The sequence below is a fragment of the Apostichopus japonicus genome, chromosome 7 (assembly GCF_037975245.1).
Source record: "Apostichopus japonicus isolate 1M-3 chromosome 7, ASM3797524v1, whole genome shotgun sequence".
Lineage (NCBI taxonomy): Eukaryota > Metazoa > Echinodermata > Holothuroidea > Aspidochirotida > Stichopodidae > Apostichopus > Apostichopus japonicus.
Genome location: NC_092567.1, coordinates 19,113,082 through 19,138,657, shown reverse-complemented (window position 1 = coordinate 19,138,657; position 25,576 = coordinate 19,113,082). Strand labels below are relative to the sequence as shown.

The 25,576-nt window shown below is 38.5% G+C and overlaps 2 protein-coding genes and 1 long non-coding RNA gene across 3 annotated transcripts; 2 read left to right on the top strand and 1 right to left on the bottom strand.

Annotated features, from left to right (window-relative positions):
- The first annotated feature begins 792 nt into the window (after positions 1 to 792).
- LOC139969614 (uncharacterized) lies at positions 793 to 7,468 on the top strand. Its single transcript, XM_071974728.1, has 2 exons — positions 793 to 1,016; positions 2,918 to 7,468. Exon 2 carries the CDS (start codon positions 2,963 to 2,965, stop codon positions 6,353 to 6,355), a length of 3,393 nt encoding a protein of 1,130 aa, XP_071830829.1. The 5' UTR covers positions 793 to 1,016; positions 2,918 to 2,962; the 3' UTR covers positions 6,356 to 7,468.
- Positions 7,469 to 9,247: 1,779 nt separating this feature from the next.
- Positions 9,248 to 16,335, top strand: LOC139969610 (uncharacterized). Its single transcript, XM_071974723.1, has 5 exons — positions 9,248 to 10,040; positions 10,657 to 10,812; positions 11,027 to 11,248; positions 11,846 to 11,920; positions 14,486 to 16,335. Exons 1-5 carry the CDS (start codon positions 9,689 to 9,691, stop codon positions 14,668 to 14,670), a joined length of 990 nt encoding a protein of 329 aa, XP_071830824.1. The 5' UTR covers positions 9,248 to 9,688; the 3' UTR covers positions 14,671 to 16,335.
- LOC139969613 (uncharacterized) lies at positions 15,860 to 25,449 on the bottom strand. Its single transcript, XR_011793772.1, has 2 exons — positions 17,758 to 25,449; positions 15,860 to 17,540 (listed from the first exon to the last, which is right to left on the bottom strand). It is a non-coding gene; the product is annotated as an uncharacterized lncRNA (long non-coding RNA).
- Positions 25,450 to 25,576: the final 127 nt, after the last annotated feature.

The window sequence follows — 25,576 nt, the reverse complement described above, 5'->3', positions numbered from 1 at the left end:
GAGAGTGTGTGTGTGTGTGGGGGAGGGGGGGGGGTGATCTTTGAATATCATCACTTCAGGATGTACACGAGAGCCAAGTGAAGTTCCAAGTTCAGCTTGCTCGATCCGGGTCCCCAGGCTGGCAGACATATTTCGAAATGAACAATTTCTCGATACCGCGGAGACGAGATCAACGTAAGTGGAATTGGATTCTCTAAAAGGAACGATACATGAAAAACTGTTCCATCCATTTAATTTAATTTCAACTTTATCTAAAGATGGTTATACTTGGTTAGACATCGTCGCTATAATCTTCCCCAAGGGCCCTCGAGAAAGAAAGTGACAAACTAAGAAACATTTTGAAAGGAACTTACATGAAATAAGACAATAAAAAGTAACATAAATAAACAATGGCCAAAAGCTACAATCAAACAAGGGGATGACGCCGTTGGACAAATTTTGAGTGGACTATATCTGGTAAGGGGAGCAACTGACAGACAAGCGGCGCCTGAACTATAACTTAATTTTTTTTTTTGATTATGCTCGCTTCTTACTACACAGTAACCAAAACAAAGGCCCCGTATGTGAATCAAAATGACAAGGCAGCGAGAGCAATTTTCTTTAATCGACCCCAGCTATAGACGGCCCCAATTTGTGATTGCTGCATGATCCTGATTCCATTCATCCCACACCGGTCATGGCCTTACTAATTCAAGTGATGATGTCATGGGTGGAATAAATATTCATTAGCAAAAGCTAGATCAATACTACGCAGAAAGGGGCTACTATTACGGAGCCCACTTCTGTCGATAACAGTCCCTCAAATGAATAGAGAACTCACTTGTATCGATCACGTAGCTGTAAATATACCATTCGTTGTAATAGCTTCAACAGATTTAATGGCGGATTTCATGTTTACAACGAGATCTTTCACCAATTATTCCCTGGACAGAGATTTGAAAAACAACTGAAAATTATCAGCACCTTTGTAGGGTATCATATTTCTATCAAAATGTGGGATGGATCGACTAATACTGGTATGTACTTCTTTTGTCACTAAGTTATGAATGTTGGCTTAAACGTACGATAGACCTACGTGTTTGGGGTGTAAGATGCACCTATTACAAGTAAAGAACACAACAAAGATAGTTCCCTGAACTAAGTAAGGAAAAGAAAAAAATAGAGGTAAACGACATTTTTTGGTTCTTATAGAATATTTAGATGGTTTATGACGTAATAGACCGCGTCAATACTTACAGCGATTGACCTTTGAATATGAGCAAAGAGTTACTTGAGACTATATGAACTTTCGTAACGCATTAGCTAAGTAAAAGCTAAATGGCCTATATTTAATTGACAAAGAAGGCAAATTATAATGGGCGATGGTGGGTTTACGGGAAGATTTGAGAGAAGGGCAAGATTGCGGCATGGGGAGATTCCATGACAAAGATTCATGATAATCATGTGGTTCATGATGTAAGAATTTCTTGTACTACGTAAAGTGTATTACAAACACATCTCTTCTTCCACAGTAGGAACGGGGAGCAGCAAAAAAACTTCCTAATTGATTCGAATACTCTACATGTGGACCACAATGTATCATACAGTGGCTTATACACTAAAGAGGGAGGCTGGGGGCGGGGGTGGAAGCTGGAGGTGGAGGTACATACTGGTATAAGCACCGAAATTACTACCGAAAGTTGTGCTATAATAATTAAGTTAACAATAAACAGACGCGTATCCAGGGTGTGTGAGGGTATCCCCCTTTTCAACCCGTGCTAGGCTTAAATATGGTAGTCGGCTTCAATGACCCTATTTGTCGCACCCTCCTTCTCTGAAGAAGGAGCTCTATTACCATCGTGGGTGACGTTAAAATAATTTACCACGAAAGTAAAATGATCAGGCTAAGTGTTCTGTGTTCGGGGATAGTGTGTGGCACAAACATTTCTGTATCGACGATTAACGATACGAACAAATTGACTATACGAACAAATTGACCCTTCCCACGCCATTCCTTTCCTTGTAAATCTGCTATTTTCAATAACTCAATAAATTCGATCTGCTAATTCTGGAGTAGTTGTTGTAGGTTCAACAATAAAGGAATAAGTCTTAGAGTTATTAAATATGTAGTAATTAAAGAGTTTATTCGGTGAAACGAAGCTAATTTACCAAACTGACAGCTTCGCAGCTTTGTTCTGTTGTTGAGATAATAAGGTACTGCAGCCTGGGTTACTTTTATGTAATTAATAAATGAAACATTGTGGAATGATTTCGATTCTAGAAGCATCATTGTCCACATATAGATAAATCACAACAAACCAAAGAGGATTGTGGATTTGTGGCTCCGTGTTTCCAAAAAGAAAAACCAGCCAATTGAAACACAAAGAAACGAAAGACAATAGCCTCGAGAGAGCTGTATTTCTTGGTAAATAGTACACATGAGCATTTTCGTAGGAGGCGGGGGGGGAGGGGAGGGGGCTGGGGGCTGCAACCCCTCCTAACCAAATATTTTTTTGTGAAAATTCGGGCAATATGCTGAGAATTTTTCGGGCACCTACTGAAAGAATATAAATTGCAATGTGTTTTTCAATGGTTAACCTGTTATTATTATGATCATTATTATTGTAACGACTTCCCCAAACATGATAACCAATATGGAAGGGTAATAACACGGTAAATGATTGTATGTAATTGGCATGCGATGTAATAACCGTTGCATGCCTATATGATATGTACAATAACATGTTGAACGCGCGCGGATCGCGCAAAAAATGATGGTTATATTTTTCGGGCAGGTCGTTACAGCCCCCCCCCCCCCCACCCAAAAAAATCAAATTGGGCTCCTACGCCTATGAACATGGGTATCTCTTATATTGAATTTGCTTTTGTTTTATCCAATGATTTGAATAATTAATTTACTGTTCTTTATATTTTACAGAAATGTCTCGATGTTTCAAATCAGTGAATTCACTTTGAGCCGACGATGGCGAAAGATCCTCCTCCATCACAAATCCAGCACTTCAAATTCGTCGCGCCTCCAAAGAAAAAGAAAAAGAAAAAACCCAACCCAGACAATAAAGAAGGTGGAGAACAACAAACTGATGAGAAAGCTCCGACTCCCAAACAAGAAGAAGAAGAAGATGAAGAATGGAAGAAAGAGAGGGAGAGAAGAGAGGAGTCACTGAGGAGAGCTAAGATATGGGAAGAGAAACGAAAAGCAGAGAAGAAGGGATTGAAACCCACGGGAAGAGGAAGAGGGCGTGGGAGAGGCAGAGGAGGACCTAGGCGTTCCTCACTTGGGACAGGTAGGAGATCAGTGCGAAAAGTTGGTGCCTTAGATGAAATTCCTGAAGCTAATGAAACTGACGATGCAAATCGAAAAAGTGTATTGAATAATGGAAAAAGACCAACCACAAAACAAACTTTACGCCCTCCTACAAACCAGTCAACTAGACCTATTACGTCACAGTCTAAACGGTCAATCTCATCGCAGTCCAAAAGACCTTTGACCAATCAGAGTAAGAGAGAACCTTCTAGAATTTCTAATAGGCCACCGACCGTTAAGTCAGACCGCCCAGAAACATCGAAATCACTTCGTCCAGCAACACATCAATCTCAGCGACCGGTTACTGCTGCAAAGGAAGCAAAAGAGGAGAGAGAAATAAGCAAAGAGGATACAGAGGAGATTGATGAAGAAGACAAGAAAGTTATAGAGGAATCACCAATTGCAGATGTACCTAATGAGAAACCGAAAGAGGAGCCACAGGAAATCCCCAAAGAAGAACTACGTGAAGTCCCAAAAGAGGAACCCCCTGAAGTCGATCAAGTGAAGGAGAAACAAAAACAGACAGAAGAGAAAAATGACGAAGAGAAACAAGATGAAGGAGCCGCTAAAAAGCCTCCTGACTCACTTCCTAGGAGACTGTCTGTTTTTGGAAAAGTCGGTCTTTTCTCTAAAAAACTCTTCAAGAAAGTAGAAGAAAGGAAAAAGGCGGAAGAGGAAGAGGAAGATAAAAAAGCTGATGAAGAGAAGGAGGAAGAAAAGAAAGAAGATGAAAAATCGGAAGAGGATGAAGGCAAAGTCGACGACGAAGGAGAGGAGAATGGAAAAGATAACGAAGTAGTAGCAGAGGAGGATAAGGTTGCAGAAGACATACCAACCACGGAGGAAGAGCCGATTCAAGATGAGCAAGCCGCCGATAAAACAGAAAACGAAGAAGTCGAACCAGAACCAGAAACAGAGATACAAAACGAGAAAGAAGAGGAAAAGAAGGAGAATAAAGGTTTATTTGGATTTTTAAGAAGAAAAAGTAATACGGACGATGCTATTTCCATGAAGACCGTATCTCAATCTAGAGTAAGTTTACTCGGTCGCTCAAGAGCAAATCTTCAAACTGTAGATCGAGCCCCGAGTGTTATATCTAAACACTCAGTTGCTTGTAGTCCATTCGTATTTGATGAAACTTCAAAAGTCGAAGAAGCTCCAAAGGATGAAGTCATACCGATACCTAAAACAGATGTCAAAGAGGAGAAAGACGGTTTAGGTTGGAATAAACTTAAGACCACTTTATTTGGATCAAAGAATTCAACAACTTTAAAAACAGAGGTAAAGGAAGCTGCTCTTCAAAGAGATCTTACTGAAACTCCTAACAATGATACAGAACAGACAACGGAACTGAACAAGGGGACATCCGAATCATCTCAAGTAAACGAAAAAGTTGCGGAAGATACTGCCGAGGGGGGAGATAAAAACCAAGATCCCAAGGAGGAATCAACTACTGAGGGGACATCTCAAAAGGGAGAAGGAATAATGGGGAACAGACCGGTGATTATTATAAACACCACTCCGAATGATGCATCATTTCAATCAACTCTAATAAAAGCTTTATCTGGCGAAGGTCCTTCTGACGAAACCAGTGAAAATTCTCCCCAAGGAGCTCAGCAGATCCCCCTGCAAATGCCAATGGGTATGCCAGTTATGAACCCAATGATGAACCCAATGATGATTAACCCTATGCTTAATCCTATGGTTAATCCTTATATGTCCCCATATTATCCACAGCAAGGGTTCTACCCGCAGATGATACCGCAGATGGTACCAGGTGCGATGAATCCATTCCCGCCTGGTACGTACCCACCTGGATATGGTTACCAGATGCAACCGCCACAGCCACAGTTTTTCTATAGCCAAACGAGGGAGAAACCTGCTCCATCTATCAATGATACAGTGATTGTCTCAAAGAAGAAGACTAGGGATAAGTCGAGTAGTAATAGATTAAGTGGGGGTGCTCTGGCGAACTTTGCTCAAAAATATCCTGCTGCGGAAGTGCAAGAAAGAGTCCGGAGGAAGATTGAAGAAGGGGAGAAGGAAGCCCAAGAAAAAGATTTAACGGATGAATGGTTCGAGCGGAGTGATTCTGATGACGATTTTTATAAATCAGAAAAGAGGAAACTGAGGAGAGGAAGAAGAAGAGATATGTTGTATCAACAAGAGAAAGCAGAAAAGAAAAGAGTAATCGATGAGGAGCAAAAGATAGAAGCGAAAAAGGAAGAAGAAAAGGAACAAGAAAAGAAGCAATTTGAAAAGAAAATGCAGGGATTGCTCAGTTTGATTGAAACTGGGGAGGAAGTACAATTAGCAAAGACACCAGAAGTAAATGATGAGGAACTTGAAAAGAAATTGACACAAGAAAGAGAGGAAATTCTTAAAAATTCTTTGAAAAATGATGTACCAGATATGGATTTAGAGAGCTTTTTGAAAGAGACAGAAGACAAGCCAAAAGATGACGAATTTGCTAAAATGTTGGCAACTTTAAATGCTGAAGCGGCTAGTAAGAGAGGTGCGAAAAATAAGAACGGGGAAGATAACAAGAGGGGTGACGTTTTAAATGAATCTGGAGTTGAAAGAAACGTGGTGCAAGAGAAAAAGAAAACGGCTAAGAAGAACCATAAACTTGACGATGCTGTAAATAACTTATTACAAGCTTTTAGCAAACCGGCGAAACAAAATAAAGGGGTTAGGGGTAACAGAGAGAATGGTGAAATAGAAAAGAGTGAAAAGGAGGAGATGGAAAAAGAGTTGTTGACCCAAAAGGGAGAAACGAATGGATTAGACTTATTTGTGAAACAAGGTTTTACTGAGAAAAGTTTGCAAAATTTGAAAACATCCAATAGTATTCATGTTTCCCCTATATCTTCTCGAGAGGCGTCAGGTGAACTTCAGGTTGTAGCGCCATCAAAGAGGGAGCCCTCTTATCTTCCGTCTATCCAGGTTGGACCTGGAAGGAAAATGACGCCAGAGGAACTTCTTTACAATGCTCAGAAACAACTCTTTGAAGCACAACAGATCTTAAGTCCTTCTAATGCTCCGACATAATTTTAATTGTGATATAGGGCTATGTCCTAAATTATTAAATACTATATTATATTACTTTGAGCGAAGGGTCGTGTCGGTGGGACCTGGGTTATATATAAGAGAAGCATATACAAGCTTTGTGGCAGCGATGCTGGCAATGAATGATCTGGTCTAGAAATTTGAAGAATTGTTCATTTGTGAGATATCAAAGTTCACAAATTATGTCAAATGGAGGCTATTTACTGCATGTGTGGTGTCACAGTGCCTCCAAAAAAGGTAACCGCTTTTCAGTTTTGCACTCTACTCTTCGTTTTGCATGAAACGGCTTATAAAAGTAGCTGTAGGATTCCTTTTCAGTTTGCATATAAGTGATAATGAGTGGCTTTTCTATTATATAAGGGTACAGAGAATTATACCGTGCGATACCCTTGACGAATATAAGACCAATTCAACTTCATCAATATTGGCTTAAAATATGTAGAATATTTTAAATATTGCTCCCATTTTGGGGGGAAATATTTTTCTGGTGATTCTGAATCATGACTAAATCATGTTTGACATCAAGGTGTGTTACATGAGACAAGTAAATATCTCAGTGAGTAAAAAAAAAAAACTTTCAGAGACAGTGAAATTGCAGCATGAACGACTATTGTAGTGCCTATTTGAATTTCTAGAATATTTGGAGCCAATACTTGATGATTTTTTTTAACATATAGCATTATACCATCATTCGACAATAATTTCTAAAACAACAGTATTAGCATCATATTACAAGGTTTCCACAAAGCATCAACTAAAAGCAAACTTATTTCATGAGAGGTGACATGTATATAGTTATAGCCACCCATATAACCCCATCTGTGACCACAACATTGCATACTGCCGTGTATTATCGCTATGGAGCTCGGCATGTAGGAAGCAAGTAAGAACTTGACACAGTGCCATTATTGTAACTGTAAGTACATGTTTTTTGGCCCATGATAGGACTACGTTTTCGTCAGAGGAAGTTTTGTGATGATTCAGTTATATGTTGTAATAGCAGATTCATTTAATGTATGAAATATGAAATAGCTTACAAATGAAAACATCGCAGATCCAAATATAGACGCTTTGTTACTTCCGTAGACAAATAAACATATACCTTCTGTGTTTCATCTCATGATCTCCTCCACTCCCCTCAAACTCCCCTCCCCCTCAAACTCCCCTCCCCTCTCCTCTCGCTCCCCTCCCCCTCCCCTCCCCTCTTCTCCAACCCCTTATCATTCTCATTATCTTTATTATGACTACAGACGAAAAGAAGGGAAGCAAGAGACCCCGCTGACCCCTTTCACCTGTTGAACCATGTCTGAATTAAAAACAAATCACTATTCGGAAAATCTAACTGTCGTTAACAGATTTTCGAGTTACGGGTGAACAGTCCGTCCGGTCCCTAACTATGAATGGGATCCTAAACGTACCTCTTTTTTCTTCGCCCGGTCACTTGCCCCCCCCCCAAGCCCCTCCATCAGGCGCGGTGGAGCGGAAAAATTATTGGGGGGGGGCTAATGTGTGGAGACTATCTAAGCGGAGCGCCACCAGCGGTTGGCGCGGAGCGTACAAGAAAATTTTGGGGTTTTTCAAACCCCCAGATGCCCGGAAACGGCACTTCCCGAGTGCTCTATGCTGCGAATACCTAGCCCTAAAATATGGGTCTCAAGCCTGCAAATTCTCAGATTGCACGTAAAAGTCTGTAAAAACATTGTAATTTGTATATTCGATGGTGTTTTAAGAGAGTAGCTATTACTCGTAGTGTACTCGCAAAGACGTTTTTGAGTGTAGTAAGGACAGTGGCGGAGCTAGGGGTATTGGTCGGGGGGGGGCAAGAATGGTCTGTAGGGGCGCTTTGGACACTATCTAAGCGGAGCGCCACCACAGGTTGGCACGGAGCGTACAGAAATTTTTTGAGTAAAGATACTCCCTAGATTGCAGGAAATGACCCTTTCCGGGCCTTGCTAATTTGCAGATAAACGGAGAATAAATAGGTGTCGTCGCCATTTTGTCGGAAAATTACACCAACAGAATATGACAAATGTCAATAGGTATATGAGTGCGCAATAAAATAGTCAAAAATCGCGAATAAGTAAAAAGTAGTGAAAAGCTGAAAAGGGCGCCAGCAGTCCATTTGAGTCCGTCAGGGGGGGGGGGGGGCATCCGCCCCCTGACTGTATATATGGACGCTCCGCCACTAAGTAAGGGGATGTTGGAGAACTGGCTGAAATGAGGCAAGTCATTGGCCTAAGACGAAGTTGTGTTACGCTTACCGGTACTCACCCTCACTGCTTCCACTTTTCACGGGGCGTGAAGACGCGGTTGGGGTGACAATGTGGTCTATAGCCAGGGGACGGGCCGAGGGTCCCCCAGCAATTACTAAAATTATTACACCTATATATTATACGTGTGCATCGGACAGATCGACAAGTATGCATTGAAAAATGGGCAGATGCACGTTTCGGAGCCTTGGTAAATATTGGGGGGGGCTTATCATGCATTTGCCCCCTCAACTTTTTCATTGGGGGGGCTGAGCCCCCCCAAGCCCCCCCCCGGTTCCGCCGCCACTGCCCTCCATTCCCCATTTGTACAGACCGAATTCCAAACTAACTTTGTTTTATGGAAGATATTTATATCCACTAACAGTCATTGCGAAAATATTATTGTAATGACCTTTTCCACCGACCGTAAAATCAGATCTATAGGCATAACCGGATAGGTTCCTAGATGATGTTAATACTCTATTGTCTCCTAATCCATGCAGGCTCTGTAATGCAGGAAGTCTTTTCGACGGTATCTCACTACTGTGCAAATACAGACTGTTATGATTCGTTCACTGCTAGTCTATATATCATTACTCATGGCAATATATATTATTATTTATCCGTACGTTATACCAAAGCAAACATACAGCAATACATATACACTTCAAAATGTACTGTGGAATTAGTTGGAAAGAGGCCACATAAAGTTGCCAACAGTTTTATTAATATATTCACTTCTAATATGGTATTCGATGGAGGATGAATATACATGCATATACATATCGGAGTTTTAATCTTTAAAATAACTTTTGGAGTGATTTCGGGGAACTTATCCGCTGTGATTTGTGAGACCGAGTGATGTAGATTTCTACTGCTTTATTGAATGTGGTCCTGTGATACATTTGGAAACCATTGGAACATTCGCTGGTGTATTAGGCCTATTCTCAAAATCCTGGAATATTAATTATCCATCGTATAAGGCTTTCGTTAGCTTGAAAACAAGGATCACTTGAAAGAAAGTGATATATTTACCGATTGCCTTGAAGACGGTGAGTCAAGCGCCATGGCAATCTTAATACGTACTCTAGCGATTTTTCGACCAGTAGGTCTCATGTTCTGCATTCTTCATATGACGGACCTCGTTTCTACTGACGTCACTCGTGACGTAGTCTTTGGAATGGATGGTAACACTGACAACCGGGATGGAGGAAGTCAAAGCAGCAGCGAAGAATGCTTTCCTTTACACACCGGTATACCAGGACCACCAGGTGCTCCTGGAGATTTCGGTGAAATCGGTTATCCGGGCCCGAAAGGAACGGACGGCCACCAGGGCCGAGACGGGTACCCGGGGGAAAATTACACCGAAACAGGGGCGCCTGGTGACAGTGGGGAAAGTGGCCCTGATGGACCAAAAGGTATGGTAATTAACGCACTCAAGATTATCCGTGATGGGGGGGGGGGGGTGGGGGTCTGGGTGGGCTGACGGGGAGTTTTGGAGAACGGTAAATATGACCAGAACGTAACCAACTGTGGTGGTTCTAAATCGTTAGTCAGAGTTTACTATTTGTTGGCGATGCAAACTTTGCACAATTTTCGGGTAATTCATTGTTATGTTCAGCAGTTGATATAGTACTATTGCAAACTTGCGTTTTCATGTTTACTTCCATTTCGAGACATCATCACATCAATATAACACACTATATACTGAGTAAGTTTTACAACTATTTAAGGTAGGCGTGGAACATCCAATTCAAGACAATGCCAATGACCGTTAGAATGAAACAAACGTCAGTATGTATCAAAATCAACAAATCAATTGCTGTAGTGTAATTTCTGAGTTTGTTTTAGTACACAACGCACATAATGTAATAGTACCAAATGATACTATCGAAAACGATATGCAGGAACTAATTGAATGCAAAATTGACAAGAATGCTTAAAATATGACATTGACCTTTGAACTATTTTAGAAAGCTTCTACTAGACACGTAAATATATTATCTGATATATAATCATTCTTTTCTTAATAAGGTCGACCGGGTCCAGAAGGGAAACCTGGATTACAAGGTACGCGTGGGCTAACGGGTGCTGCAGGCCTCACTGGTCCACCGGGAGACACTACTGAAGGGCCATCAGAGCCTGGTCCAAATGGACCGGTTGGAGATAGAGGAAAAACTGGTTTGCCGGGTAAGGTTTATTTGTTTACTGACCCGTTCTAATTCGTATAACCAGTGGATATAAAAAATAATATGAATAAATTTAGAATTCAGGTAGCTTACTAAACATGCAAATTAGTCACTTTTACATTTAATTGGACTATCGTTGCTTTTATTGTTTATTGGTATTATTTATAGTTAGTTATTATCTAATATTTTACTATATATGCCTTTGTTTTAATCAGGTCGAACAGGCAAGAAAGGAGACCGAGGCAAGGACGGAAACTGCACATGCGCAGAAGTTACAGATGATACAGGAATTGGGCATTTCTCTGCCTTCTCAGTAGCGAGACATGACAGTTTGCAGTCGACTGACGGTGATGAAATCATTTCGTGGGATCACGTTTTTGTCAACGCTATCGGTGATTTTGATCCCTCGAGTGGAATTTTCACCTGCTGCATACCTGGTATAGTATAGTGTACACTATATCATAATGTAGTGTGCAATACAATAGTGTGCAATACAGTACTGTACAGCACAGTACCGTACGGTACTGTACAATATAGCCTTCAAGTATATTACAGGACAACTGGTTACCGTAGTTGAGCACAGTTTGTGACGTATGATCATTCACGTTAAGCAGAGCTTCGGGAGGGGGTGGGTCATGACCCCAATAATTTTTCAGACGAATCATTTTCGCCCATGCGCACAATTCCAATGGCACTGAACAGTGATCTGTTTTTCCCTCCCCTCTCCCACGTACAATTCAAACCTGAGTCCCTATTAAGTTATATTATTATCGTGTATTAATTTTAGGAGCATCCTCTGGGTACATATAAACATTGTAAACCGGGGCTCCGGCCATACTAAAAGAGAAATATTGAATGGTCAGTTAACTGATAATGTGTAAAGTCGGACTTGCAAGGAAAGATCAAATGGCGCTTGCAACTTGCCTTAACTGGTCAACCATATCATAGACAAATATGCATCTATTTCGGATTGCTAGATTTGAGTGTGCGCAATATGGGATTTGATCCAAACATTTTCTTTTGTCCTTTTGCAGGTTATTACTATTTTGGTTATAATGTCCATAAGGCGTCAAGCAGTACGAACCCGATGGTACAGCTGATGCTTAATGGTAAGAACAAGCTAATAGTAAATCTACCACCCCGCCAGCCCGACCCCACCCAACCCACTCTGCCCCACCATGTCCTCTATCATATGCTTTGTCGCTCTCCGAGGCGTGCCATATACTGTCCGTATATTAGGATGATGGGGTTCTATGTTGATAGAGCACATAACATAATCATGCTTAGAGCAGTTGGTGGTGTTTCTGGTATACTTGCCTGGTCATTCCCATATCCTACTATGATGCCAAAGGTCAGTGGCGGAGATTTCTTGTCAGAAGTGGGGGGGTTGCAGGCCATTGATGAAATAAAAAGTCATAACTGCTGGCTCACTATCTAAATGGAGCGCCACCATAAGTTGGCGCGAAGTGCACAAGAATTTTTTGGCAAATATTGCCTCCCAGATTGCAGTAAATGGCACTGCCCAGGCCTTGAAAAGCTGCATTTAACCAGGGGTGTATGCAGGATTTTCTAACCCGGGGGCGCGTATTACTATCTAAGCGGAGCGCCACCATTGGTTGGCGCGCAGCGTACAAGAAAATTTCTGGTTTTGGTACCCCCAGATCACAGGAAATGGCACTTCTCGGGCTTGAAACTGACCAACCATATGTACACTTTTGCCTGAGAACCAAGTTTTTTCCAAATACTTTTTTTCTCATCTATAACCTTTTTGAAGATTGTCACCAGTCACACATCATGTTCGACTTCATCACATATCCTGTGGATCATTGCTTTTGTAGGTGATTCTTCATCGCGGCCCACAATATCCGTCAGCCCCACTGTTCAGAATTTGAAAATTCACAATTCCCCTGAATAAATTCACTTCAAAACATACCCATAATGTTGCACAAAATATCATCTATGGACAACCGATATAGAAAAACCTCCTTCAAACCCTAACAGACGGGTCAAAATTGCACGAGTATGATGAAGAATGTTGGTTAGGGAATTTTCGAAAATTCAGACGGCTACTAAAAAATTTCGTTGAAGGAAATAAAAATATACCAGATATTTCCGAAACCGAACACAACACACATCGACAGTTTTGAGCATGAGCGCAGATCAGTCTTGGATAATGGTGGGGACGCGTGTCTGTTCTATGACATTATCTAAGCGGAGCGCGACCATGGGTTCGCGCGTAGCGTACGATTTTTTTGGGCAAATATACCTCCCAGATCGCCGGAAATAACACTTCCCAGACCTAATGATGCTCCTATAAACCTCCTTAAGTTTTAAATCTCATGGCTTAGAAATTTAGTATGGAGATATTTATATGGGCGTCTGCAGAAAGAAAATCAGGGGACAAATAATCCAAGTAGACTTTTGTATATACGATGGGTCTGGGGTCCTCTCCCAGAAAACAAATATAGACTGCCGCAAATGTGATTTCCGTCCTATATTTAACAACTGTGGATAAAATACAATAAATTGAGAACTGCTGCATGTCATTTGCACAATGCTGGATCAAACTGCGCCAAAGTTTAATACAGGGGAACTTGAAATGCAGCTATTGGTCAAGACAAATTGGTGGGGACACGGTATATCATGTCCCCACTACTGAAAAAGTTGGTGGGGACGCGTCCCGCTGTCCTCACCAGGATCTGCGCCCATGGTTTGGAGGCTGTTTATCGTGGAACGCCATTTTCATGCTCACTGATATGATGTGATATCTGCTGTTTGCTTTACAAATTCGAATAATTTGTCACCGTTCCTCTTTCTCTTCCCGTTTTCTTGCCGTATTTTCTATTCCATCCTTTTCTCCTTTTCTCTCTTTCTTCTTTTTCTTTTCCTTCCTTCACCTCGTTGAAGTTGGCAAGTGTATACAGTTCCAAAGCTTTTCAACAGCAACAAAACGTTATTTTGTGTATGTCTGTTGTGGGGTGAAGTTAGCGCTATGAGCTACAAGTTCCAATGCGCCAGGTAGGGGAAAGGGGCTAGAAATAATGTGTGGGTCAATTCTAACTCGGTTTTCGGTCGTTAATTGTTGATGTAGCCTACCAGGTAAAAGGTTGAAATGACTTTAACAATTTCAAATTTAAATAATATGATTTTTTATGCCATTTGGAGCACATAACATAGGCTATAACAGAACATTACTGGCAAAAACTAGGGGGGTTGATTGTGTGGGCCAACCCCCCCTCTTCAAAAAGTGGGGGGGTTAAAACCCCCCCAACCCCCCCTGTTTCTCCGCCACTGCCAAAGGTTATCTTGTTTTAAAAGCAGAACCAGTCTTATATTGGGAAATGTATTAATGTCATCATGACCGCAGGTGGGGGGGGGGGGGTTAGAAATGGGACAATTTTATAATGGTGCCGCCCAAGAATGTCCGGTTTTCGTGCGAATGTTGTTTCAGTGACTCTTCTGCAACTTTATCATGAATGCGACAAATCTGCTAGAAAGTAAATCAAAGGTCAACTATGTACAAAAATTTTAACAAACATTTTACCGCTTATCTCAAATTATTTTCTCTCCCTTAACTTAATAAGTCCTCAACCTCTGGGTCCGAAATGGCCTTTACAAAATACCGTGTGTTATTCAAGAACTCATATTCCTTTATTCTCGCCTAATCGTTTCAGGTGAACATGTCGCCAGTGCTCTGGAATACGGAGATCTAGACGACGAGGATAGTTCCAGTAATAGTGTCATGCTTCACCTTCAGTACGATGACCAAGTATGGTTACAGTTGTACGATACTACGGGGTTCTATGGGAGCCATTACGGTTTCACTACATTTCTTGGTTATTTACTTGATGCCGATTAGAATGTCTCAGTACATGACGAATCCGTGTAATTTTTAGCCAGTTGGGAACACTATTCTCCAATGCTAACTCCACTATATACTGTACTCTCATATCATGCTTCGAAGCACTCATACTGACAGTATGAACAGTTCCTAAATCTTCATCTGAGAGAAAAACAGGATAATCATACTGTTAGTACAACTGCTTTGAAGCATTACGTAGTGTGACAGTTTAAAAAAAAAATTGTCCCAACTTAGGGTGATTGCTATCTCCAAATCGTCAACCTCCCTGCTAGGAAATATCCATAGAAAATGGTCTTCTTTGCTAAGAAAGTGTATCCCTTTGTTCATGGAGAAATATTTTCTGTTGGATATATCTTCTTACAATTAATTAAGTCTAACTGTAATAATGTGTTGCTATAGAGTACGGTATATATATTCCTAACCGGACAGAATTGTTATTTACACTTCCAATTTATATTTATGCTACTATGTTAATATCATTAAATGCCCTATTAAGGTTATAACCAGTCCTTCTGTCCAAGGAATAAAAATTTGTGAATATGGAAAGGTAAATGGAGTGCTTGAGGTGTTGGAGGGGGGGGGGGGGAGAAAGGAACAGAAAGGGGTTGTACATTCCATTACAATTACTAATCTTAACATGATTTTTCAGTTTATTTCCTCCTACTTTTTTTTACTATACTTTGTATAGGTTGGTGGGACTTCCATCCAAGTGTACCCCTCACTCACCCCTGTGTGGCTACTGTGGCACTTAAGATATCAGCATACTTACTCAATCATATAGTCTTAGGATGTACTCCCCTGTACCCACTGCCCCTCCCTTTCTTTTACCTAAGCAAAAATATCACTAAATTTGATTAATTCCAAATGTATGTAAAAATATATGTGCCATTTAGACAATCTTGCTACCCTCGATGGTTCACCATGTTAAATAATTCTGATGAAATATGCCTGTGAAATGGGTAGGGGAATATGAAAGGGGCATCACACCCCTGTAGGAAAATAACATTCTGACTTAAGTAATGTTACTGCAGTTAACCATTTGGTACTAAAACCTTCTTGTAGCTCACCGATGCCCTGTCATCAAATCAGCCATATATAGCTCCTTACAGCAGGCTATACACAATGAAGACAGTTTTCCATTTATCCACCAATAATTTGTCAATAAATCACAATTAAACAAACAGAATAAGGAAATAATTTTTATTTGTACTGAGTGAATTACTGATCTACAATGTCACCAAACAATCGGCAAAAAACATTCATTTAGAAATATTAAAAATACTTGGTGGTTGCTACATAAAATAATAATAATAATAATAAAAACATAAAAATGGATAACAAACTAAAGACGTAAACAACCGATGAGTTGTATTCTGCAAAGCTATTGCGTATACTACCGTACCGTTCCATCACCTTGACATGGTAAGACCCTCATTTATTTCAAAGTGTATAAAACTTCATAACCCTAATTGTCAATCGCAAGAGCTTCCCTGATTGGTCTCTTTTGATAGAACTGTTCTGGTCTCTTGCCTTGTCCATTGTATTGTTTAAGGCTTGTTTATACATGATTTGTAATTTATTTTTTTTGGCACACTGTTTACTGTTTTATGCAAGCATTCAATTACCACCTTTGTTGAGTTTAATAAAGTTGATCTTATCTTACATTTACTAAAATATCAAATTTGCCTTTATTCAAAACTGCTGATGGAAAAATGAAACTAAGAAAAGTACATAGTTGGGGATAAGGGATAGTGGGAGGGGGGATAAGAAAAATGAACAAATGGAAATCCTCTACTCATTTTTTAGGACCATCATGAATATGCATTATTTTCCAGCAAGGAAGAATTAAATGTCAAATTTACAGAAAAGTTATGCATTAAAAGCAAAATTCAGAAATATTCTTGAAATAGAAAAATCTCATTAAGAGTATGCCAACTAGTAACTTGGACAATTATTTTTAAAGTTACATCTTACAATGAGAAAGAATTCTTTATTATCTTAAATACAATCACTAATTTGGTTCTGCAATGTAGTACTTGTTTTGGAAAGAAACAGATAGACGGTAAGCTCAATATACACAACGAAAGGACCAAATTATTACCAAGTATTTATTCATTGCACAGTGTATAGAAAATCACAAAGTTAAAGAACCAGCGGGAGAGGAACAAGAAGGGTCAGATAAGGGATGGTGGGGGGTTCCAGAGCCACGTCTGTCCCCAAGGGTAAGTTTTGTCTAAGTTAAGTGTTCATTTTGTCCTTAAGCAAATTTCGAAAATGAGAGAAGTTTTCTTTGTACCATATTGATCAAAGCCCTGGGGCTTGAACCCCTCTGGCCACCCCTCCCCTTCCCCCGTCTCGTCAGGATTGGATCCTGTCCAGAACAGAGGGGTAACAAGATGTGTCAAAAGGATAAAAAAATGAAGTAAGCATGATTGATAGTAAGAAAAACTTCACTTTCTCTGCCCATCTTAAATATTTCAAATTATTTTGTAGTACATGATAATTAATGTAAGGCAGTAAAATATTTAATCCTAAAGGATTTTCAAGGAATAATTTTTTTTTCTGCATCAAATCGAGTACAGCAAACATTAAACCATTACAGAATTGAAAGAATAAAGAAAATAGATTATTAAAGAAGCCTCATTTTGCATATTTTGTCCAATATAAAATGTAAAATTGCGGAGATGACCAGAATACTGCCTTTTAACAAATTTCGTTAGGAGTATTAGAAGTCTTGTATGAAGTTAATGCTTCATTACTGTTGCATGTTTATCTACTAAACAATGCTTGATTACTGTTGCATGTTTATCTACTAAACAATGCTTCATTACTGTTGCATTTTTATCTTCTATACACTGCTTCAATACCTGTTGCATGTTTATCTAACAAACAATGCTTCATAACTGTTGCATGTTTATCTACCAAACAATGCTTCATTACTGTTGCATGTTTATCTGCTACACAATACTTTGTTACTGTTGCATGTTTATGACTAAACAATGCTTTATTACTGTTGCATGTTTATCTTCTATACAATGCTTCAATACCTGTTACATGTTCATCTACTCAACAATGCTTCATTACTGTTGCATGTTTATGACTAAACAATGCTTCATAACTGTTGCATGTAAAATTACATAATGGTGCATTGCAAATAGTTGAATTAATACTAAAAATACCTTGTGTCATTTCTTGTGGATGAAAATTAATACCATTGCTGAAAGGTTATCCAAATTGCTTGTGAAAACAGATTTTCTTTAGCCAATACAAATAAATATAACATAATACAATTTAAAACGATTATAATAATTGAAATAAAGAAATGTTTGCATCTTTCTAATTGTAATGCAGTGTGTTACTGTTTCATGTGCAAATTTTCGAAATTCTACCCAAAAATTCATCTACCCTGGGCCCAGTTTGGTGGACTCGGGTAATAATTAACAAAACAATTTGTCTTAGCCATTAAAACTGGTCGGCAAACTCTGAATTTAAGTTGAATCCCTTGGGACTGAAGTAACTGATTATGCCATAAGGGTATTTCACCTTAATTTTGGATGGTTGGGTATTGTATCAGCCGAATGTTAGAAATTTGATGCAAAATAAAGTTTTACATTGAACATGTCAAATTATAAAAAAATTATATTCCCTAATGGGAATCTTCATCCATGCCCTAAACCAACAGAAGGGGGTCGCTGACATATCGGTCCTACCTAGTTCTGCAAACACTAGACAAACCTTGGCTGCAGTCTCTGAGAACACTGATAATTCCCTCCAGAAATCTCTGACGGATAGAATCTGGGCAAACTACCTTGCACGTTCCCTAATTCAGTCATGTGACATAGACATATAGCTAACATATCGCTTCTACCACTCATCACTGGTACATCTTAGCAACCGAATGTTACCGCCATTTGTTTTGATAACTTTATACACATCTTGCCGTTAACCAATCAGAAAGCTTCTTTGGGTTATTTTTAATCACGTCTGCTTTAACAGAGTTTTTTAGTTTTTTGAATTTCAGTAAATTTGAATCCAAGTCTCCGAAATTGAATCCACTGGAACTATGTCTGCGATTCTTCTCGTAATTATTATTTAAGACGAGGATCTCTTGAAACATATTTTCACGACCAGTGTAGAGGTGTAAAATATTCTTTTCTTTTATCATGTAAATGAATTTTTAAATAAGTCTACATCGGCATGCATAGCTGGTCTTTATGAGGAAGCAATCATGTGTGTCTTTGCTGTGCTTGCTATTCTCTTTGGTTTATATCAAAGTAGGAAGTCATATATAAGTAGCTTCTTTTCTAAACAGGGTCTTGCCTTATGCAGACCTTTTTTCGTTGCCTCCGCTTCATTTTATGGCCGGACCACGCCTTGCCTCTTACATTACCAAAATAGAGAAGTTTATACAAGTCTATTGAAAATACTACATATTAGGAGGCGTTCCCATTCCTTACCTATGTGTTGGTCCAACGGTAAATTAATTTAAAGCTATATACGGAGGTCACACTGGCACATGAAGGAGCTCATAATATAGCTTGAACAGCATACAACTAGCTAGCAAGGACTGGCACATACACTGAGATATGTTGCAGAGCTTTATAAAAGTATTTGGAGATATTTAAACAGCATAGATCTACAGTCTACACACAGTGAGACCTAGAGCCGTATCTGCCGCACTGTTAGGACCGATATGACAGCGCCCTCTGCAAATATGACAGCGCCCTCTGTATGAACGCTGAAGATTCCCAACGGAAACACTGCAGACATTCAAGAAAACTTGTGAAGCCGTAATATGACTAAATAAATACGATAGAACAAAAACGATTGGAAAATACTAATGGGTAATACAATACGACTAACATCATGTCTGAGGTAAAATGTTATCCTGTGTGGACACTTGTAACATTCCGAAATATTGATGATAAATTTGAAGAAAATAGTGATAAATATCACATAAAATATTCTCAAACCTGTTCCTACTAACTATTGCCAATATCCCGCACTGATCCATATGCTTGAGGTTAAAAATGATCCAAGCCATTTTGTGAGAAAAGATATACTTTCAAGTAACTTACACAGCACAATGTACGAAATTCCTTGAGTGAGTAAAACTGAATATTACTGTACTGGAATGATAAATTTTTAGCAATTAAAATTTTAATGAAGTCAAGGTACAACTTTCACCATGGCAATTGTCAGGGTTGTCATAGAAACAGATACTGTAAACGAATGACAAGCCAGGAACAGCCACTGTGGAAAGTATTTACCCCTTCCCTAAATCCTAAATCAGTTCAGACCAGGGATGAGCCTGGGGTAAAAAAAAAATCACGGAACTTTGCAAAAATTGCGGTATAGGCTCCAGTTTGCGTATGCTACAGTGTGTTAGGATAATATTTTATGTCCCGAGGTAGAAAAGAAATCACGGATATTTCGCGAATTCGCGGAAAAGGCTCATGCCTGTTAGACAGATCAAAATCAGAAGCTGTGAGATGATGAAATACATAGATTAAGGTGACAGTATTATTTTCCAGAAATTCCCGGACATGGTATTGATCCCCATGTTGATATCTTGGGGTAATATCTACACTACACGTTTTAATGGACACGTTTGATTTTGAGGCCTCCATGTTTTGATGTTGCTATGTTTCCAAAATGATCAGGTCTACCCAGGTTTTTTTCAATACATCCTCTAAAACCATGTATTTTTTTTCATCATTATACTGAGCCCTTTTTTCGGAACGACAATTTCCAAGGAAAATTTAATCTGAGAAAGATCCATAAAATACTTGAACTGTTCCTGGTAGACGGGAACTTCTGGTACGGTCACCTTAACATCGCATCTTACAATAAATACTTACACAACACTCAGTGGTAGAAAGTGCATCATATAATGCCGCAATGAATTACGATTTCACACATAAAAGTAATAAGCACACAATCAAAAATAACTCTGTAATTTACTTATGATGACAATGTTTGGTACCATTAAAAGAGTTGGGACAATCTTCTACATGCTAATACCACTCCACACTGTCCTCTCATGTCATCCTTAAAAGCATTTGTACTGACAGTATGAACAGTTCCTAAGCTCTTTATCGGAATTTAATGCTGATACCACTCTATACTGTTCTCCCATATCATGCTTCAAAGCACTTGCACTGACAGTATGAACAGTTCCTAAGCTTTATCTAATAGAAAATCATGATATTCATGCTGCTCATACTATCATTAAAGGGTGTGAAGACTCGCGCAAAAAGAAACGTCTAATGCCGGTAATTTGACCTAGTTTCGAATGAGGTGTAACAGAAGTGTTAAACACCACCATTGATGCCAGAAAATACACACACAGCTTGATACCGTCGGTAATTAGACACTAGTGTACAGTCAATACATACAGCTACGGTCAATACCCACAACACACTGTACATAGCAGCGTGGACATCTCAGGTCCAGATCAAAGATAACAAGGTATCACGTTTCATTACTGTCGGCATTTTGTAGCGACAAGAAGAAAATTTCACTTACAAGCAACGGAAAGTTAACTTTTCAGAGCGCGGCACACGGTTTGGGGCAAGTCTTCAATGCCCGCGGTTTGGGGCAAGTCTTCAATGCCTTTAAGTGTTTTGAAGTGTGACATGACAGTACAGTCTAAAAAGAAACAAATTGTCCCAACTGGGGTGGGTAGGATTCTCATGGTTAGGATACACATGTATGCAATAAATCTCTAAAGACCAATGTAAAAATTCTTTAATTGCATGGAAATACTTAACTAATAGTTGGTCTGTAACAAATAGTGTGTACAGACAGAGGTATTTAAAAAAAAAATAATAATAAATTGGTTCCGTGCTGATACAAAATTTGGCGTCTAATGTCCCATAATATTATACATTTTAACTATAACTTCTTTTTACAAAACTTCAAACATTGATGTGTCTTTGCTTCTAAAACTGTTCAAGTTTTGACGTTTTTGGTGTTGGCTACGAATGTTTAACACAAGAACATTTATTAATTAGTTAATAATTCATTTGGTAACAACACAGAACACCAACACAGGAATAGTAAGATGTGTTGGATTGTAGAGAACGATGTACCATTTGCTGTACAATCATTGATCACAACATGATGTGGTAAATCTTGCAAACTGCTACAGTCCAGCAGCTACTTCACATTGTGTCCCTAAATTAATTTATTAATTAGCAAATTTTGATGTTACTGTTAGACCAAAAGAAATACATACAACAAGGTAAACATAAGAAGCTAGTCAGTCACTCTACCTTTGTGCCGTACACACCCACACTAAATTCCATTGCTTTAGCTGGTAACTACAGTAGTGGATAATGTTCAATAATCTATCTTGTCATGATACCAGCCGTTCAAAGTAGTAATTTTCCTGTTTATCACCGTTTTTCAATTTCGCTCTTAATTTTTCCCCCCATTTCTTTTGGCATACAGAACATTAATATTTGTAAAAAGAAAAATTCCTGTATATTTAACAACTTTATGCAAATTGCAAACAGAAACTTATTCCATTCACGAATTTCACGAATGACATTACATGCGTATTTAACCTTTCTATAAAGAGTCTTAATTCCTTATGATGGATGGATCACCTAACATCTATCTAACAGATTGCATAGTGTTCTTGGCAAGCGGTGCAACAAATATTCTATTTATCGGAATTTAATGCTGATACCACTCTATACTGTTCTCCCATATCATGCTTCAAAGCACTTGCACTGACAGTATGAACAGTTCCTAAGCTTTATCTAATAGAAAATCATGATATTCATGCTGCTCATACTATCATTAAAGGGTGTGAAGACTCGCGCAAAAAGAAACGTCTAATGCCGGTAATTTGACCTAGTTTCGAATGAGGTGTAACAGAAGTGTTAAACACCACCATTAATGCCAGAAAATACACACAGCTTGATACCGTCGGTAATTAGACACTAGTGTACAGTCAATACATACAGCTACGGTCAATACCCACAACACACTGTACATAGCAGCGTGGACATCTCAGGTCCAGATCAAAGATAACAAGGTATCACGTTTCATTACTGTCTGCATTTTGTAGCGACAAGAAGAAAATTTCACTTACAAGAAACGGAAAGTTAACTTTTTCAGAGCGCGGCACACGGTTTGGGGCAAGTCTTCAATGCCCGCGGTTTGGGGCAAGTCTTCAATGCCTTTAAGTGTTTTGAAGTGTGACATGACAGTACAGTCTAAAAAGAAACAAATTGTCCCAACTGGGGTGGGTAGGATTCTCATGGTTAGGATACACATGTATGAATTTCACGAATGACATTACGTGCGTATTTAACCTTTCTATAAAGAGTCTTAATTCCTTATGATGGATGGATCACCTAACATCTATCTAACAGATTGCATAGTGTTCTTGGCAAGCGGTGCAACAAATATTCTATGCTGAGTATGTTACAGAGAGTTACCCAAAGGGGTTCATATTCCAAACAAAGTTGTTCTCCGTCAAAATTTGATTGTGCAATAGATTCGAACCCATGTTAACAGGGTTCGAATACCGACTTCCAGTGATACAGCCCATTTTCTGCAAGTCACAAAAAGTTCTATAAACTCTTGTCATTTGTACCTGAATGATCAAATGTCAAAGAAATTAAAGAGTAAAAAAGTACTAAATATTTGTAATTATTTCCTGATTGTGTGATAGGTTGGACAAATAATTATTATTTATAGATTCTAATCTGAAGAGCAAGATTTACATATTTCAATGTATATATTATTTATTTTGAAAATATTTTAATGTCTCAATTGAGGCATTATTTCTATGGATTTTGCCCTCTTTTCTACATAATTTCTAACATTGGAGAATGTTCTGTTTTGATTGTGTTTAATAAAATCAACCAATGTTGATAGTTTTGGTAACTGGTTGCAAACTTCTGGCAAGGTTAGCCAATTATCACATCTTCTTCAAAATATGATTGTTCTAACAACCAAGCCACCCATTCTGATGTATATTTTCACTTCATGAATACTAATTAATTAGCAAGTAATTCATGAATACGATTCAATCAGCAAGTTTGGTTTCCCAGATCACATTTTTAATTTAATATGCTTGCAATCACTAATCTCATGAGCAACTTGGACATGATCAAAATCTTTATATTTTCTCTTCAATAGAAACTTCAATAGAAACTAAAAGTTTATATTACTGTGTCGCTTAATCTGTAAAACCTATTGAAAATTTCCAACAACAATACAATAAGCTGGCAGCAAGGATGTTAAAAATATTGCCGCTATGAAACGATGTCGAAAATTAGAATGTTGACAAAAATTTGCCAAATTATTGCAAGAAAAGAGTTTTCATTATTGTTATACATGGTTTCTTTGACCTGTGAAATTTACATATCTGCTGTTTATTGTGCAAGAGTTGAAAACCAAAATGATATTCAAATTGTTATGAAAATATTTTCTTTCTTGAGCGTTGTACAGTCCTTTGTAAAATTGGCAAGGATTTTTAAAGATGGACGTGACTATAAAGTAGGTTTCACGCTGAGAGTTGCTTAATTTGTGAATGGACAGATTTGTACCATAGACATATTGGAAGGAATATTTTAAAATGGTAGGGATTCATATCTTTTTGTTTACAATAACAATCCTTTTTGTTTAAAAGAATAATTCTCATGGTAGATTAATGTGAAACTGAACAGAGAAGACAAAATATATTTCAAATTGTTAGGTCAAAAGCCCATTTTGAATAATATCTTGTTCTTAGCTCTAGACATAATTTTGTTGAAAGCGACATACGCTAAACCATAATTTATCAGTCTAGAAAATGGATCGCAGAAGGTATTTGCGATCTAATCATCAGATATGCTCTTCTATCAGGGATGAGCCTGGGGTAAAAAAAAAATCATGGAACTTTGCCAAAATTGCGGTATAGGCTCCAGTTTGCATATGCTACAGTGTGTTAGGATAATAGTTTTTGTCCCTGAAGTAGAAAAGAAATCACGGATATTCCGCGAATTCGCGGAAAAAGCTCATGCCTGTTCTATGGACAGTTTACACCCATAAATGTGACACTAAGACGAAAGAAACGAGACACATTTTACTCACTACCTGCTGACTCTGTCTCGATATTTGTTAATTTGTTCTACAGTTCTACTGTTACGCTGCATGTGTGTAGCATAATGGTGAAAGTACTGTATTTATGATGCTGTGTGGAATATATGCTGATTAGAGATGTCACCGTATCGAGTTTACAGGTTGCTTGGAAAGTCAAGTCTTTAATGGAGTTGGTATAAAATTATTGAAACAGACCAAAGTCAAGTCGACGATAAAAGCTACATGCAAAATATGTAAAGGACTAAAACAAACTGAAGCAAACCCATTTGCTAAAGTCTGAAGAAGACAAAGGGGGTGCATACAACTATTATTGCCTATCGACAGCACATGCAGTTTAATAAAACTTGAATCAAAAGATTTATGCATTGTCATTAACCACAAAAAAAAAAAAAAAAAAATTACAAAATGTTTTATATTGTTTTTCAAGAAAACGAAACACTTTTTTGAGCGACATCACCCTTCTCCATTTTGTTTTTATAAATTTCATCTGATTTGTCTAGACATTCAATGACAATTGACAATTTCCTTCTACAGACAAAGTCATTTTGCTCCCATGATTTAATGAGGAAGCCAAAGTTCTATACGGATTTCAACTTTATCTTTGCATAATTTTCTTGGTTTTTTTCTGTTTTGTTTTCTAAGGATAGAAAAAAGCCTTACCGTTCAACTGAGGCGATTTCTCTATTAAACACGTCTGTTTTGTTTTCTAAGGATAGAAAAAAGCCTTACCGTTCAACTGAGGCGATTTCTCTATTAAACACGTCTGTTGCCAGACAGTTTTCAACATTAATATGTGAAT